The following is a 19,158-nucleotide window of genomic DNA, read 5'->3' as shown; positions in this document are numbered from 1 at the left end:
CACAGTGTAAAGGGGGAGTCCCTTTACTAAAGTAAGAATAATGAGCATTTAAGTCACAATAAGAAGCTTAGGTTAGGTACAATCATCCAGTAGAGGGAACATACACACTACCTGTCCATGGCCTACCATCCTTATACCTTTTGCTCTACATTATGATGCCCTCTTTAGGACCTAGATAATGCACTAGTAAAGTAGCTTTATTTGTAACTTCCCCTTGTGACGGTTTAACAATGGACTTCTTTGCAGATGATAAGGTCTGTAGAATGAGAAAAGAAAAAAACAATGTTTGAGAGTCAAGGTAACCAGGATGTGTTAATAGTCTAAGTGTGGAGCGTAAGCTAGCATACATTAACTAAGGGCCAATCTAGTACCATCAATCCTATATACCTAGATACAAGTGCCTTGGCCGATATGTCACCCAAACAATACAAAAGTTTAGTTGTGCCCATCATCATCATGTCCACAGCAAGTTGACAACCACATAGTAATTGTCACTCAAGCTATCAAACTGCCTTATTATTATAACTCACCCTTTTCTATTTCTAGTCCCCAGGAGTAGACCTCTTTGAGTCCTCTTGTTTCCCATCGAGGTGTATGGGCATTGATCCTTCATCCACATGTTGTTGAGGCTTGTGGATTGTATTTCTTCTTCCAAAAAGAGACAGAGTTACAGACCTGTTGAACAAAAAATTGAAAAGGATTTTAATATTAGTCTATTACAGGTAAACTGAGACGTTTCAGAGGAACCACGAGATGCTGGTGGGCAAATTACCAAAATGTTAATCAATTAACCCTCCCAGAGTTCACCCTGAATCAAATGATCAGCCAACCATGAGTGTAGCTAAGCTAGGCTTTCACATCCATCACATGAATCATGGCTTTGGCAATATTACTGCCATTCTCAGAGTCAACAAATCCAGTGCTGAGACCTCTGGGTTAAAAACAATTATAATGTTTGATATAAAATTCTTCCAAGACATTGGCAACTGTCCTCAATTTCTCCAAGGAGAACATTGCTTTATTTTAAATAATTAGAATTGCAAATGTTTAAATCCTGAAAATACGAGATGATGAATTAACCATTAGGGTTATTGGAAGGGGAAATGGTCTTCGGAATGTCTCAGTCACTCCTGTTCTCCCCTGTACACCTCTTTTTTTCCGCAATTTCTCTCTATGTGAGACATGTATACCCTTTTTCCCACCACATCTTTCTTTATACAGCATACCCAGAGCCTCACTTGGTCATCATAACCCCTAATATTGCTAGCCACCTGCTCCTCCCACCAACCAATGAATACATTTGCATAGCTGGGGCTGAAGCAGGAGCCCATCGCAGTGCCCTGGGTTTGCTTGAAAAACTCATTACTTAAGATGAAAAAATGATTGTTTGAACAGAAGGCAATAATGTCTAATAACATTTCAGTATGTAATCGAAATGATAACTATCTCACTCTAGTTATAAGTCTTATTATGAATGCTATGATTTCACATATAAGTGATGTAGTATGCAAGGGTATAAGCAGCGCATGAAAAAGGCATGAGTTATAGTTAATGCAGTGTGGCGAGTGTAGTGGCAAGACTGTGCTCAGAGGTCCACAACTTATAGTAATAAGTGGTGCATAAATTATAAATCACAGAGGTGCTTCAACCGTCAGCAAGTTCCACAGAGCCTCTGCTGCAGTTCAATGAGGCCCTCATAGACGTTCTGCAAGCCTCCACAGTTCCTCCTGTGGATCGGAACGTTTCCCGGCGCCACCGCCCTGCTCCGGGCGACCCCAGTTTCCTCTCCCAACACCCCACCCCGAGAGTCTGGTTATCCAGGCCTCAACTTCCCAATCCTCCTTCCCGTCCGCTCCTCCGGATCGGGAATCCAAGAGGTTGGAGCAGTTCGGTAAGAAGCTGTTCTCTTCCTTGAGTTTGGGTCTGCGGTCTTTGAACACCGCTTGCCTCTTGGACCGTTTCTCCCACTCTCTGTGGGAGGCGGTGGAGGACGTGCTGCGCCTGTGCCTGGAGGAGGCCCAGACACGTCTCTCCCAGGCGCTTGCTGACGGGCGAGATGCAGCACGACATGCCATACGGTGTGGACTAGACACCACAGACTCGCTGGGTAGGGCGATTTCCACCACCGTGGTGCTCCGGCACCATGCCTGGCTGCGGTCCACGTCTTTCTCAGGGGATGTCCAGAGTACCCTCATGGATATGCCCTTTGATGGCACTCGCCTTTTTGGTGAGAAGGCGGATAGTGCGCTGGCTCGTCTCAAGGACTCCCGGGCTACGGCCAAGTCCTTGGGTCTCTCGGCCCCGCGGCCTGAAACTTCCACCTTTCGTGGCCAAGGAAGGGGTGCCTCCTCACGTCCGCCTAGCCACCGGCCGCAGAACCAACCTGCACGCGGTCGCGGATGTGGATTCTGCCAAGGCGGTACTGGAGGACAACGTGCCGGTCAGTCCACATTCACCCCGGCAGCATCTGCCTCAAATCCCTCCTAGTCCGAGCTGTCCGACCCATTCCACGCCAGTGGGCGGCAGAGTTTGCCATCACCTGCTCCACTGGTGATCCATCACATCGGACAGGTGGGTGCTGCAAATCGTCCGAAGGGGCTACTCCCTCCCCTTCGAGACGGCCCCTCCAGCCATGTCACCGCAGTGCCACCGTATGTCGGGGGATCACTTGAATCTTCTGCGGGAGGAAGTTACGGCCCTCTTGGCCAAAGAGGCCGTCGAGCGCGTTACTGGTCCAGAAGTAGGTCGTGGTTGCTATTCCCACTACTTTCTGGTTCCCAAGAAGGGCAAAGGGGACCTACGCCCTATCTTGGACCTCAGGAGCGTCAACGCTTTCCTCCGGAAGGAACGGTTCAAGATGCTCACTTTAGCTCAGGTTCTGGCTGCCCTCGACCCTGGAGACTGGATGGTAGCGTTGGACTTGCAGGACGCCTATTTTCACATCCCCGTCCTGCCGGCCCACCGGCGTTACCTGCGGTTCACGGTGGGTCAGGAGCACTTTCAGTTTACTGTGCTCCCCTTCGGCCTCACCAGTGCCCCTCGGGTGTTCACAAAAGTGATGGCGGTGGTCGCAGCTCATCTGCGCAGATCGGGGGTTCCAGTATTCCCCTGTCTCGACGACTGGCTGTTGAAGGCGGGCTCACCCCAGGCAGTTGTCTCCCACCTCCAGACTACGGCCGATCTCCTGCATTTGCTGGGGTTCTCCATCAATGTGCCAAAGTCACACCTGAGACCCTCCCAGAAGCTCCTCCTCATCGGAGCGGTTCTAGATTCGGCGCATTTCCGGGCCTATCCTCCGGAACAGCAGGTCCGGGATATTCAGGCTCTGATTCCCATCTTTCGGCCTCTATCCTGGGTTTGGGTCAGGTTGGTGCCGCGACTTCTGGGGCTGATGGCCTCCTGCATCCTGTTGGTGCATTACGCTAGGTGGCGAATGCGGGCTCTGCAGTGGGACCTGAAGTTTCAGTGGGCCCAGCATCGAGGCAATCTGTCCGACCATGTCTTGATCTCGGAGGGCACTGCGAAACAGTTGCAGTGGTGGCTCACGTACCGCGATTGGGTCAGGGGCAGATACCTCTCCCTACCCCAACCGGAGCATGTAGTAGTGACAGATGCGTCCCTCCTGGGATGGAGGGGCCATATGGGAGAGGGGGAGATCAGAGGCCTCTGGTCTCCGGCGGAGTCTCAACTCCATATCATCTTGTTGGAGCTGAGAGCGATCCGGCTTGCACTGAAAGCCTTCCTTCCCTCTGTCCGGGAAAGTGTCGTGCAGGTGTTCACGGACAACACCACTGCCATGTGGTATTGCAACAAACAAGGCGAGGTGGGGTCGTGGACCCTTTATCAGGAGGCTCTACGCCTCTGGACATGGCTGGAACACCAGGGCATCATCCTGGTGGTTCAACATCTGGCGGGCTCTCTGAACGCCAGAGCAGACGAACTCAGCCGCCGGTGCATGATGGATCACGAATGGCGTCTGAACTCGGTCGTGGCGCAAAGTCTCTTTCTGCAGTGGGGAGAGCCTTGGTTAGATCTATTCGCCACTGAAGAGAACGCGCAATGTCAGCAGTTCTGCGCGTTGGAATTTCCAAGGCGGCACTCGCTCGGAGACGCTTTTCGTTGCGAGTGGAGTTGCGGTCTGTTGTACGCCTTTCCGCCTATACCACTTCTGCCCAGAGTGCTGAAGAAGATCAAGCGCGACCGGGCCCAAGTCATCTTAGTGGCTCCGGATTGGGCACGAAGGTACTGGTATCCCGCGCTACTCAGTATGTCAATCGATCCTCCGGTACGACTGCCTCTTCAGGAGGACCTTCTGTCACAGCAGCAGGGGACGGTCCTCCACCCGAACCTGTCCAGTCTCTACCTCCATGCGTGGAGATTGAGCGGCGACAGTTGATGCCATTTGACTTGCCTCCTGAAGTCTGCGATGTGATTCTGGCAGCCAGGCGTCCCTCCACAAAATCTGTATACGCCTGCAGGTGGAACAAATTTGTGGCATGGTGCACAGTAAAGGCTGTGGATCCCCTTTCGCCCCTCTCTCTGAGGTTCTCCTCTTTCTTCTTTCTTTGGCCCAGCAGGGCTCTGCTCTGGGCACCTTAAAAGGTTATGTTTCTGCGATCTCTGCTTTCTTACGGCTTCCTGATCAGCCTTCTCTTTTCAAGTCCCCTGTTGTTTCGCGTTTTCTTAAAGGCATTACTCACATGTTCCCTCCTGTCCCCTTCGTAATGCCTCAGTGGGATTTGAATCTTGTCTTCTGAATCTGAATCTTCTGATGTGCACTCCCTTTGAGCCTCTTCACAATTGTCCCCTTCGTCTTCCGACTCTTAAGACTGCTTTCCTGGTAGCTATCAGCTCGGCTAGACGGGTGAGTGAGCTCCAGGCTTCTGTCATCTAAGCCTCCTTTTCTTTCTGTTCATCCGGACAAGGTTGTCCTCCGGACTCGTCCTTCTTTTCTTCCTAAAGTGGTGACCCCCTTTCACATCGGGCAATCTGTCACATTGCCCACCTTCTTTCCGCCTCCGCATCCTTCGAAAGAGGAAGAGAGGCTCCTCCGTCTAGATTCCAAACGTGCGCTGTCCTTTTATTTGGACCGCACCAGACAGTTCCGGGTGGACAACCAACTTTTTGTTGGATATGTAGGTGCTAAGAAGGGGAGGGCTGTACACAAGCGGACCATCTCACGGTGGGTCGTATTGTGTATAAAGGTTTGTTACTCCTTGGCGAAAAAGGACCTTCCTGTTGGGCTGAGAGCCCATTCCACCCGGGCCACAGCGGCGACTACTGCGCTGGGACGGGGAGTTCCCTTGCAGGACATCTGTCAGGCCGCGACGTGGGCCTCACTGCACACGTTCGCCAAGCACTATTGCCTGGACAGCCAAGTCCGGAGAGATGGCTTCTTTGGCCATTCTGTTCTCCAGGACTTTCTGGTGTGATCTTGGTTCGCAGACCCACCACCGGGGTTGGTATTGCTGGGGTATCTATTCTAAGGTGAGGAATCTAACTAACGTGTTTCTTTCAGATGAACAAGTTACTTACCTTTGGTAACGATGTATCTGTAAGAAACATTAGTTAGTTAGATTCCTTACCGACACACCCTTCCTCCCCGTTCTGCGAACCGACATCTAGGGTTAAGGCCATCCTGTTCAGGGCCCTAGACTTTTTGGCACCAGTGTCGGTCTCTTGCATGGCTCTGCGTTCCTGGTGCGGAAAGCTATGTACAAGAACTGACGTCAGCGCGCGAGGGCGGCGTCTAAGTACTCCGACGATGTCATTCCGGCGCACGACGCCAACGACGGACGCGGAGCCGCAGACGACGCCTAGCGACGCGCAAGGGGTATTGCTACAAAAATCTTTCCGGATCCAGCCTGACGCCTGGGGATATTCTAAGGTGAGGAATCTAACTAACTAATGTTTCTTACAGCTACATCGTTACCGAAGGTAAGTAACTTGTTCATTAATGTAATTGCTAGCATTGTATTTATCTGGGTAAATTAATATTTATTCCGATTCAGATGTTGCAGATGTCTTCTAGACATGTTCAGATATTATTCTCTGTCACCTGTCATCCATTTACTTCATGTTTCTCAGGCTTTTACATGTTCTTATCTTGCAATTGTAGTAGTACAATTCATTGCTGAAGCAATTTTCATCTCCAGTCATTGGAAAGTATCGCTTGCAATAGCACTTAGTAGATGAATAACATATCACCGCTGAACTCTCAAAGAGACTTTCGCTCGAAACAACTTTTAGTTTATGCCCTTCCAACGTGATGTGTGAATACTTTTGCCTCACAGATTCTGGCAACTTCTGCAGAAATGTTTTAGTAAATCGTGGTTAAAATGACCAGAAATATTATGTGAAATCTTTACAATTATTAGCCATTAATATATCTTCTGCCCCATTGTCCAAGTATCACATATCTCCATGGAAATGTTTGCCATTGAAAGTAGAAAAAGACCTCAACAGAGTTGTTTTGGTATAGTGGTCCCATTTTGAACTTTTATAACATGCATTAGCCAACTATTTATTTTTAGAACTTTATTTCAACTTATATTAGGCTACTATTTAAAGAATCTTATTTACATTCGTTCATTTTAGGTACCAAACAATGCCAAAGTTTTTGATGAACCACCTACATTGATTGTCACAGAAGAACAACTTGATTTGGGTCCTGAAGATATATGGCACCACAGAGCACAAAAACTGAAGGTTATATTTGGACTTTCTTTTCAATAAGTTAAATAAATCTAATAGTGCACATTTCTAGGTTGAGTAAGATTAAGATCTTTTGGTAATATTTGCTCATAACTTTATTTATTCTGTGTTTGTTCCAAATTATATTTACCTGTCTTATTTAATTAGGAGTGTATGCCAACATTATGTAATAATCTATTTTGCAGAAACGTAAAACCAAGGATTTAGAATCCAGTCAAAAAAAGGTAAAACATGTGTCTGAAGAGAAAGCCTCAAAACATCGCAATGCTCAACATGTGACTGGCAGACAAAAAGAGTTGGCCAATGTCAACGATCCTAAAGCACTTGGGGCAAATGCCATCACTCCTTCAAAACCACCTGTCCATCAGAAACCAGACTGGGAGGAAAATGAAAACAGCATTCTGTACTATTCACTAGATACTATGGATTCTTCAATCAAAAATAGTGGTCGAACAGAACCGTTTAGGACTCCAGTAAAAGTATTGCCACAAATAAATATGTCAGACCTGATAACACAGAAGCAATTCTCTATGAAAATTATTTCACCTGAGCAAGATCCTGTAATGCTGTCGGAGATGCATATCAGAGACATTTCGCATGAGTATGAGCAGTTGACTGGTAAACCGCTTTACAATTATGTTGAACCCAATCCTACACATATATATAGTCCCAGCCACCTAGTCCACGGTCACGACCCGATCTATCCTTTCTATCACTCAGGTGATCAAAATACAGTCAAATATCTCAACCATCCACAAGATCACAAAGTGGTCCCTGAGATGAAAATTAATTTCAAAAGCGCGGAACACTCAAGGTAAGCTGCTTTAAAAATATTTTGTTTTATTTTGCACTATTGATATAAAGTTATTTATTATGAGAACTTTGTTTTATGATCTGCTGAAAGAACAACTAGGTTAATAAGTCCAGTACCATTGATAATTTCAAGACACAAAACTCTCTAAGGCCATACTCAGTTTCGTATGTTCTTTTAGAGGACACTATGATCTTAGCCTCCAAACAATCCATGTGTGAGAACTACAGCTTACTTGAATGTTCCTCACTGTAATAATATGGTGTCCTTTCCTAGACTAAATCAGTGTATTTTCCATAAAAAATATAAATCATTTCTTTTAGCAGTGGTATATAATGCGCAGAATAGATATATACATATATATTTCGGGAAAAAAAATATTTTTTATACAATGACATGGATGAATATTTTTCTGTTTTTTCTACTTTAGAATAAATACTTTAGACGGTATCTTGTTCAATGGTCCTAGATGTCTAGAGTTAAGGGTCATCCTCCAGAGCTTATCTAAGAGCAGTAAACTCTGTAGTTCACAATGTAATACAGCTTTAAATTTTCCAGTAAGGAGCACAACTAGACCGAACTGTTGGGGTGTTGGCTAATAGGTTAATCAATGGAGGCACGGTTAACACTTCAAGCAATAGAGCGGAACTATCCCTACAGCCAATACAAGAAAATAATGATAAATCGTACATTATGAACATACTGGTCAAACCTGATATGACTACAACAGATGATTTAGTGGATTTGGCACTGTTTATAGGCTTCTGACAGAGATATCTATAAAAGGGAATGAGTGATTTAGCAACTCAAAAGTAGCTTTTACAGGTTTTAATACAAAGCACTTTGAATCATTTTTCACAAAGCCATTTTAAGATGATGACCATTTTTGCCAATTATCTGAATATTGGTTCTGTGAAATCGCACTAGCCTTATGAAATATTTTAAATTCTATCTTCAGAAAATACTAAGCCACATTTTTAGTCTGCACATTTTTAGTCTGCTCATCGAATGTTGCAACATATGCTTGTTTGAGGCCGCACACAAGTATAGGCCCCAGAATGTTGAGGTTTGTGGGTTAACACACCTGATTTAGAGATTTGTCATCAGAAAGCCTCAGGTTATATTCCTAGTATATCTTCCATTTCTTCAGCGACTGAGCGAGTGTTAATCAGTTGACAATATTACTGCCTGTTAATCACAGGAATCTGTGCTATCCTCAATCAAAATAAAATATGTGTTGTTAGTACCCCACTTTGAGCATTCTATTTTTGGGGAGTTTAGAATGCTTTATTAAGATAATAAACAAAGTAAAACAGCATTACAAGGTCATATAGCAAAAGGAAGTAATAGCAAAAAAGTACAAATGACAAAAATGCAATCAAAACCCTCAAGAGGGAAAAAATTATACGTAGAAAGAAAATGCATTTTAACATTTTGAATAAAGGAGGGGGAGAGAAGGAGAAGAAAAGAAGGGGGGAAGAGAGAGAGGGAGGGGAAAAACATCAAAAGTTAAACAGTATTAGATCATTCTATAAAACAATTAAGTATAATAAAGTGATAAAGATAACAATGGTACCATAAAAACGAGAGAAATCAGGAAGCAAATCTAGAGAGAAAAGAGGTTAATGGTGACCACAACAATTCTTTTATGATTAATAGAGGTAATGAAGTGGCAAAGGCACGATCAAGCCTGTGATGATGACATAACAAGTTCCACCAGGCTTGATATGAAATTCTTGAAGTGTCCTTCCAATTGGTGGTGATGATATGAAAGGAAATAGCTAAATACAAGTCTTTAAATTTGCAACATTGCCTTGGACATCCCAGAGAAGTGAAGAACTACCCAAAAATACATGTACAATTTCAAATGAAAAGTTTGTAGATAAAATTTCATTTAGTTTTAACCAGATACGAGACTAAAAGGACTTAACCAAAGGGCAATGGAAAAACATATGAATGAAATCACTGTTCTCATGAGAGCAAGACTAGCATCTTTTGGAGTCTAACAACTTAAATTTGTGCAGTTCAGAAGGAGTGAAAAAAAGTCTCTTATAAAAAAATATAAAGTTTGTGTAGTGCTAGCTGTACGTGAAGAAATGTGTATTTTTGACCAGATAGAATCCCAAGTTTGAAATGAGAGATCTTGGGCCATATCTTTCTTTCATAAGATTTCTAATTTAGATTTAGTTCTAACATCCAGGGAAAGGGATAGCATTTTGTAAATAACAGCTGCTATGAGAGGGGTAGAAAAATCAAGTGGGGAAGAGGAAACCTGGTCAGGTGTATTAGGGGAACAATCTTGGGAAAGGAGATGAGTCAGGGAAGCCTTCAGTAAGGGATACTGGGGAGCATGTGTGGTGGAGATGTCAAAAGATTCACAAATGTCCAAAAAGTCCTTAGGGGACCTATCCTTCAACAAATGGTCTAGAGTAATAATGCCTTTATCAATCCATTCCTTCCAGAATAACGCTCTATTGTTGATCTTTAAGAATTCATTATACCAAATTGGTGTGAGAGAATTGGTCCTCAGGGGAAAGATGAGTTTGAAACAAAGAAGATGCAAGAGCTTTGGAATGGGTAAAGATGGGTGTGGAAAAACGTTTTGGAGGTTGAGAAAAACGAGTAGCTGTAAGAAATGAAAAGGTGTAAATTGAGCTTGTTCTAACGAACTCCAAGCCGTTGTAGGAGTGTGAGGGGAGTCACTTAAAAAAGTCTATATTTGTTTCAAGGTGAATGCAGAATGATAACGTCTGAGATTGGGAAAGTTAACCCCACCTAAATCTTTGGGTTGTTGAAGACGAGAAAGTGAAATCCTAGCTTTACGATTGTTCCAAAGAAATTTGGTTAGGGTGCGATTGATGGTGCTAAAAAAGGTGAGCGGAAGGGAAACCGGGAGCATTGAAAGATAAAAAATTATAATTGGAAGGAGCATCATTTTAATTGTGGGCAATCTACCCCACCACGATAAGAAAAGAGGGTACCAGCTCTCAATAAGGACAGAAGGTTTTTTGATTATATCCGCAAGGTTAATTTTAATAGTTTTCCTGATGGTGTTGGCATATAGAATGCCTAAACATTTGATACTCTTGGGATTCCACTCAAAACCAGAACCATGAAACATATGAGAAAGACAGAATTTGTTTGAAGGTAAAACTTCAGACTTATCAATGTTCAGTCTATAACCAGAAACTATTGAATACTCTTGTAATAAAGAGAAAAGAGCAGGCAGGGAAGTAGACGGATTGGAGATATACAATACAATTTCATCAGCATAAGCACTGAATTTAATGTCAATGTTTTTAAATTGGAGACCTGTATAATGTGTAGAATGTTTAATTTTCTCTAAGAAGGGTTCTAAAGCAAGTATGAATAAGAGTGGGGAAAGAGGACAGCCTTGCCTAGTACCTCTAAGGTGTGGAAAGTATTTAGATTGGCAGCCATTTACCCAAATGGAAGTAGAGGGGGCAGAGTATAAAAGTTGAATGTAATTAATAATAGAAGGACTGAAGCCATGCCATCTCAATGCACCAAAAATAAAATCCCAGTTGACCCTATCAAATGCTTTCTCAGCATCTAATGTAATGGCAGCAACTGGTGAATCCATCTTGGAAGCAAGGTGAATAATATTAAGGAATGTTCTCGAATTATCAGTAATTGATCCGCCTTTGACGAACCCCGATTGGTAAATATTGATGAGGTCAGGGATTACATTATTAATGGCTAGTATTTTAGCGAAAAGTTTACAATCTGTGTTAATAAGGGAAATGGGTCTGTAATTTTTGCACAGGGAGGGGTCTTTATCTTTTTTAGGAATCAAACACAACATAGCCTGAGTGAAAGATCCTCTTGACTCACCAATAGTAAGAAAATGATTAATCAGTGAGAATAACTGGGGACTAAAAGTTGTTTAAAGTGAAGAAAAAAATCGAACGGTGAAACCGTCCGGGCCGGGTGTTTTGTCCTTGGGTAATAGGTTAATAGCATTAATGATTTCATTCTCCAAGATAGGTACATCCAGGGATGTGAAGTCTACGGTATCATTGGGAGGTTTAGGGATAGTTCGAAAAAAGGAGTCAATGTGTTCAGGTGAAGGAGTGGACTCTGGAGTGTAAAGGGAAGTGTAATATTGAGTAAAACATTCAAGAATCTTACCGTCTGTAATATGCCGAGCTCCGGAATTATCTGTGCTAGCCACATTTTTAGATTTTTGATTTTTGATTTTGAGGTAATTAGCTATAGATTTACCTGCTTTATTCCGCCCACCGTACATTTTTGCATTGAATTTAAGAAGATTATTGCACGAGGAATCCCAAGAGTGTCTGTTATATTGTATTTTTGCTTTGACAAGAAATGACAGAGTGTCAGGACACTTGGTAGTGAAGTATTTATGTTCAAGGGCTTTTAGTTGTTTTAGGATGAGAGTTGAATCCATAAGAGCTTTCTTTTCCTTCCGAGATACAAAGTCAATAATGAAGCCTCTGGCAGTAGCTTTGAAAGCATCCCAAATAAAGTGAAATTGAGAAGCAGAGGAGAGATTATTGTGTAAAAATTCCTGTATAAAAAGCGTGAATTGTTCAACAAATTGGGAATCCAAGAGAAGAGAGTTGTTAAAGCGCAAGCGACGGGATGTAGGGGAAGGTGAAGGGTAATCCATATCTAAAATGACAGGGGCGTGATCTGAAATAAGAATGGAGCCAATCTCTGAATTAGTTATGAATTGAAGAGCATGTTGAGTAAGAAAAATATAGTCTATACAAGAGTGAGATCTATGAACAGGGGAGAAAAAGGAGAATTCTAACATGTCAAGATGAGCGGTTCTCCATGAATCAACCAGACCTCTAGATGTGATGGCCTTGTGAACAGATTTCTGCATCTTATTAGGAATGTATTTACTTTGAGATTTCCGATCAAGGAAGAGGTCCATAAGTTGATTGCAATCACCACCCACAATCAAATCATCTGCAACATGGGAAGAGAGAAGAGTAGAAAATTCATTCCAAAAAGTTAAATCAGGGCCATAAACATTGCAAAAAGAAAGTTGAGTATTATTAACTTTAGCATTCAAAAACAACCATCTACCATTAGTATCATGAAATTCATTTTGTAAGAGAACATTTAAAGATTTATGAAACAATATAATAACACCGTTCTTATTGTTCATTGCGGTGGAGCAGAAAACCTCTCCTACCCACTGTTTACGCAGTGAAGATAGGTCTTGCAACTTAAGGTGTGTTTCTTGTAATAATGCTATATGACATTTTAATCTTGCAAGATGAGATAAAACTTGCTGTTTTTTAACAGGATTACGAATACCTTTAACATTCCATGAAATAACACAAAACCCAGTCATCGATAATATTTAAATAGTAATAGGCCTCACGAAGCAGCCATCTTGAACCGCCGCGTGCCTCAAATGTTGAGCATTCTTTATTTTAGGTGACTGAGCTGCATTCATGCAGGCCTATGTAACTGGCCAAAAAAAAGGTAGTTTACTTGAAAGAACTTTGCAACAAATGGTGTTCTACCATGCAAAAAATATAAGTAGTCCATTCGAAGTCTAGAGCACATAAAATGTGTGGCTGATGGATAATGTCCTGCAAAGAGGTCACTTTTACAGAAACATAAATATTATAATAACAAAATAAGGCTTTCATTTCTGTGTGTCAAATTCACTAAAGTATCAAATGTTATTTTTAAAATCTCGCTGGGGCAATGTGCATCATAAAATGCAACATTTGTCACAAATGTTTCAAAATTCATCTTTTAGAGGAATGACCATATTCTCTATAATGTTGTTTCTAAAGTTCTATTCTAATTATAGCAGTGAGCTTGTCCTGTGTAGAAAAAGGGACACCATGAATGGGGCAGAAGAGAGACGCCAGGCAGACAACCTGGTTACTAGTTTGTCATAACACTGGAATAAGGAGTGCGCAACATAGTGTTTTCACTGTGCGATGCATTTGAATTGGCAACCTTTTATGCATAATATTAGAGTAAGGCTGCTTTTGACAGACCCAGGCTTAGATTGACGGCAGAATAAGGTTTGTCAAGCATTTTTCAGCGAAATTACACTAGTTTGAAGAAACAGGATGCAGCGATGCTATGCCTACACAAGGAGAGTGGCTCTGCCTCTGCATAGACACCATCCTTTAGAAAAACACACAAGACGTATATTAAAGCAAATTATGCATCTATCTTACAATGTCCTCTGAGAAACTGATCATAGGCATGTTTGCTTTCAACAGAAGATGTATGCATCTGGTTAGACATAAACTATATTTTCATGCTTCAGATAGCTAGGCTATTTCTCAGTCTACTGATATGTCAGGTAGCAGGCACCAGAACTGTCGTTTAAGTGACAGTGCTCTATCAGCAAAGTGAAAGCGCCATAGGGAAGAGGTGTGGCGCGGCGGCCAGGGCGACTGACTCCGGCATCTGGGGATCACTGTTCGATCCCTGGCGCCAGCGGCAGATTAGCCCGGCACCATATGAAACTGGGCAATAGCTTGCTAAATCTTCCCAACGGCCCCCAATGCCTGGAGACCCTTACAGGTGATTGTTCGCGCTTTACAAATGTGGATTATTATTATTATTCCAATATCTCTGCTCCATTTCTTTTAATAGTGCCACTGGCCCTTCACCAACTAACAATATTGAAAACCTATACATGCAGAATATGAGTATAGTTGTTGCAAAGTTCAATGAACGCCCTAAGGCATCTTGCCGCTGAACTGAATAACAGCATCAGAAAAAATATGAAAGTAATCAATAAAACAGATGAATTTTAAGAGCTTTCATAAGCATAGAAAGATCATGTCTTTTGCTCAGGCCAAGGAGGACTACATTCTAAAGAGAAGAAGCAACAAAATAGGAGGAATACCCCTCCTTACCTCGCCCTGCTGAGCCCTTGTAAATTGGGGGACTGATAGCAGGAACAAACAGTCAAAATAAAGGGATCATTTGAACTTGAAAGCAAACAAATAAGCAGCATGTGGCCTGTATTATAATAGGCTCTGTGGGCAAAGCAGAGCACATTATAATTTATCCTCTAGAAACTAGAAATCAGTGCAGCATCCAACGAGCCTTGGAGAACCTATCAGATTTCATAAAATTCAAGACATGCTAGGCTTCCATATTCTGAATACCTTGAAACTTGTAAATAGATGACTCAGGAGGAACAATGTAGCTAACATTGTCATAGTTCAGTGTAGAAAAATGGTACCATTAACAGCACAAGCTTTCAAGTGTCATGGAATAAAAAGAAGGTTTTTCTCCAAGAACCTCATTTAGAGGTAACAGTACAACACAACTGCAATACCAGGGTGAGGCGGGTGGAAATGCCATGATTGTAATCTTGTCTGACTTCATTCAGAATAGCCACGGTGGACGTCTTAGTGTCTAAACCAGGCCTTAAACTCAACTGACTAGAATCTAGTATCTGGTGCTCTTCAAGACATTTAGAAAGTTTTTTGGGACAGAAAGTGCCACCAATTTTGGCTGGCAAAAGAAAGGTGAGCCTATTGTTAGCTTCTGTCCTGGAGTCTAGGTTTGACTTCTTTAAAAACTGTATGGCTACCTCTTACTTCCATCCAAAGTAAAAGACTTCTTCAGAGTAAGTTTATATCTGTAATTGATGAAGTGATTTTAGACTTTGTAGTGACAAAATGTATTGCTTTTGAGAGGTAATGTTAGTGTGTAATCAGCTGAGCTCTGGAGTGTGTTCTTCTAATGGAAACATATTTAAAAAAGGTTTGCACTAGGTACAGTGTAATTGCCTATTACTAAAAATATATATTTATATATATATATATATATATATATATATATATATATATATATATATATATATATATATATATATATATATTTTTAGCACACCTGTTGCATGTTAAGCAATAAGTCTCTATAAACTTTGTGGCACTCTATTGTATACTTTGTGTATTTTAATTCTTAAATAATGACTTGCATATTCGCAATGCTTTATAGCTTAGGATGGATTCTAATAGCACTATAAATATGCATGTTGATATTCCGCAGTGCACCAGCCAGGACAGTTCTGTGACTGTCTGGTTATCCACACAGAAATCTGCAGTGATCATATTAACCAATTCAATTTTCATAAAATAAAATAATGAATTTCTCACTGATTATTTTAACACAGCTGCCATACTTTTTGTATGCACTCAAACCTCTGGATGTACTGCAAAATATTTTGTAGGAAGCGCTCATTGAGGCCCATCCCCAGCGCAGCCTACCACACTTAGGCTGAAGAACTCTGTGTGTGCTGGAAGCTGGAGAAGCCCGGACGAAGACACATGACCAAGGTGGAAGGGGAGTGGGGGTTGATGCCCTTTTAGCCCCAGTGGGCTTTACCCGCCTGGATTCAGGGGTACCAGTTTTAATGCAAAAAAAACCAAAATATATATATATTTTCTTCCTGAGAGATATACACCTATTTATGTAGTGTGCATTCCAATCTAATTTGTGTTTGAGAGGTGGAAGGGTGAAGGTGGGAAATGGTTCTTGAGAAGATACATTGGCTTTGGTTAAGCCAGTATTGAGTCAGCCCTGGGAAGGCAATCATGCTATGGGGTATTGCCGGTGAAAATTTGAAATGGGTTACCTCAGGTAAGGGCTTCATCGATGGCCCGAGAACGCATAAATTATCGGTTCAATCTGAATACATGTGCCCAACTTTAGCCGCTTTCAATGTTAATGTAGAGTGTTGCTTCAATTTTGTTTGGCCTGATTTCAAAAGATTAATGACTTAATCAATTACTTAGAATAAGATCGAGATATAGCAAGATGCCACAGAGCTTCGATAACGTACTCAGTGTGATGGGGGTTTTGACCTTCCCAACAATGTGCTGGGAGGACCCTCGCTTACCTTACTTTCAGCTTATTGGACAGCTATTTTATTCCCCCACATCAAATCACAAGAGAGCCTCCAGACAGACTGTCTTCTCTCCTGACTTGGAATAGCCTCCCCATCAGGTACTCATGCATGGTGTCCATTGCTTGCAGGAAAGCACGATCAGTCTCTCCAAGTCCTCAGCACGAGCACTACCAAGCTGGCTCTGCTGACATCTCCATTGATCCAGAAGCCACAGCTGAACCTTGTATCACAATTATGGGGGTTAACTTTCCTCATTAGGCCACATAGTCACCTTCTGTATTTCCTGGTGTGGAGCTGCTGGGAAAGCCTCAGACTCCGAGCAATACTGTACTGCAGGGGCCCATCATTGATGGGGTCGTGGTAATCCCAAGAGTCGGAAAGTTCCAGATGCTGCTGTCTCTACACCCTTGACTTTTCCACGCCGAGCTTGAGACACTTTTATGAAAGTTGACAATTATTTATACTGACAGACTCTTGAAATTTCCATGCAGTCTATTCATCACACGAAGTGTGTCAATTTAAGCTTTTTATAAAATATGATGATTTTAGGATAGTTCTATCTGCACTATTGGCCTAGAACATTGAAGCCCAAAAGAGGTTTGGTCTATAAAGGATGGTCCACCCACATATTGCTTGATATGAAGATGGGCTCACCGAGTTTTGGTGGCTGTCTGTGTGCTATTGGGGCAAGGCCAGTGTCAGCGACAATAGGTTCAAAAAGCATTAATTCCAGGAAACAACCCTCCTTTAGGGCCATATGTAGGTAGCATCACATTACCGACTCATAAATACCGAATTTTACCGATTCGGTATTTATGAATCGGTAAATGCGATGTAGGTAATAATTCGGTAAAATTTACCGATTCGGAAAAAATCGGTAATTTAGAATCGGTATTTACCGATTCGGTAATGAGGCATACCTTCCCATTGATTGAATCAATGGGAAGGTATGCCTCATTACCGAATCGGTAAATACCGATTCGGTAATGGGGGGAGCATATACAAGGGTGGCAGGGTGTCACATTGACACCCTGTTGCACCCCTGGATCTTGCATGTGTGCACATGTGGCGCACATACATGCCCTGAGGGCATGTATGTCTGCCACATGGCACTTGTACATCTGCTTAATATCACGTTTTGCAATGTATTCAGTATTTTCCACCAACCTATATTTGGTGGTAAATACCGAATTCTTATTCCTAAACATCACTCCTTAGAGTGCTCCCTACATATGGATTCAGGATTCGGTATTTACCGAATCGGTATTTCTACCGATTCGGTAAATACCGAATCCTGACATATGCCTCCTACATCTCAAATAGCTAAATACCGGTCAGTAACGGGATATTTACCGAATTTCGGCCGTTACCGACCGGTATTTAGCTACCTACATGAGGCCCTTAGTCCTTTATTCTTGTAAATGTTCTTAATAAGGGCTGCAATGACATCCAACTTAACTTGCAGCCAGATGTTGAAGTATAAAAAGGGAATGGCTTTAAGAATCATTGGGGGTACGTCCCATCTAGGGAGCTTGTTTCATTATCTATGGCTCTGTCTACGCCCTCGACCACTGCCTTAAAGTCAATAAAGCAAGTAAAAGCTGTGTATTGGGGCCAGTGTTGTATCTGTTAATTAACAGTGCCTAGTCTGCAGTATTGCCACTGGTTCTTTTTGATGGTTGAAAACTTGTTTGGAGCAAAGGGATTATATTCTCCACAGTCGCCCACTCCCTTAGATCTTGCAAACGTAATGAAACATACCACTTTCAACATACAGTAACTCAAAAAGTATTTAATTGGCTGGATTGATTTTAGAACCTTCTTAATAAAGTGGGTGAATGTATGATTTTTTCAATGAGATTGGTATTGAACTAAAATGGTAGCATTAATTAAATAGTACAGTTAATTTGTCATACCAAAAGCCAGGCGCATGTTTGAAAGGAACCATTGGAATGCCGTTTGACTTGGGGCAGCCATCATCTCTCCTTGTCTTTTTTATCGGTGTACAAAATTAGCATAATTTGCTTTTGCGTTAATACTCAAAATTTAAGGAAAATTACACAAAAGTATGTGTAATTCAAGTGAAATAAAAATCCTTCAATTAACGATAGTTTTTAGCCCAAAAATTATCCTTGCATCAATTTTTGTCAAGAGGACACATTTTGCGCAAAAAAGAATGATGAAAAACACATTTGCTGTGAAAAACAGCCACCTGCTTTAAAATTGTTCGCATTGTTCCTGCCCTACAATTTTGCCACGAAGGACGATGTAACTACGTATGTAACTACGTAGTATACTCCGCAATTATGTAATTTTGGGAATTTCATGTAACAAGAGTAACACAAAATTCCTTAAGTTATGCAAATTACGCCAGCATAATTTAATTTGCGCACTGGCCTAGTCTTAATGCACCTTTTCACCTCTTTGATGCTGACCCACTCAGTATAATCAGGCTCAATTTGCATTGACAGACGGGATTTTGTTTATCTAATTCTGCCTTTGACAAGCCAGCCACTCTTCTGCAGGTATTATAGCTGTAACTGTTTTACAGCCTGTTGTGTTCATTTTGCTATTTGTGTTGAGGACAGAGGTGAAGGAGTGACATATAAATGAGCAACGTAGTTGGCCCATTGAAGGGTACTGATATGACTTTGAATTAAGGGGATCATGCTCAAAGCTGTTAATAAGGGTCCAGAATGTTTTAATGTCTCTTAACTGACAGGTTCCATGAAGTTGA

At 42.0% G+C, this 19,158-nt stretch overlaps 1 protein-coding gene across 2 annotated transcripts in view; it reads left to right on the top strand.

The window, feature by feature from the left end:
- Window positions 1–19,158, top strand: part of JHY (junctional cadherin complex regulator) — a 369,313-nt gene that overhangs the window by 156,422 nt on the left and 193,733 nt on the right. The window contains exons 4-6 of one of the 2 annotated variants that reach the window (XM_085647264.1): window positions 6,598–6,708; window positions 6,900–7,332; window positions 7,435–7,528. In XM_085647264.1, coding sequence (XP_085503390.1) covers window positions 6,598–6,708; window positions 6,900–7,332; window positions 7,435–7,528 — 638 coding nt within the window. Of the gene's footprint in view, window positions 1–6,597; window positions 6,709–6,899; window positions 7,529–19,158 lie in introns of both variants that reach the window. The other variant, XM_085647263.1, reaches the window with a different exon arrangement.

This window comes from Triturus cristatus, chromosome 3_2, assembly GCF_964204655.1.
Source record: "Triturus cristatus chromosome 3_2, aTriCri1.1, whole genome shotgun sequence".
NCBI classification, from domain to species: domain Eukaryota; kingdom Metazoa; phylum Chordata; class Amphibia; order Caudata; family Salamandridae; genus Triturus; species Triturus cristatus.
This window is presented reverse-complemented; position numbering and strand designations above follow the sequence as displayed.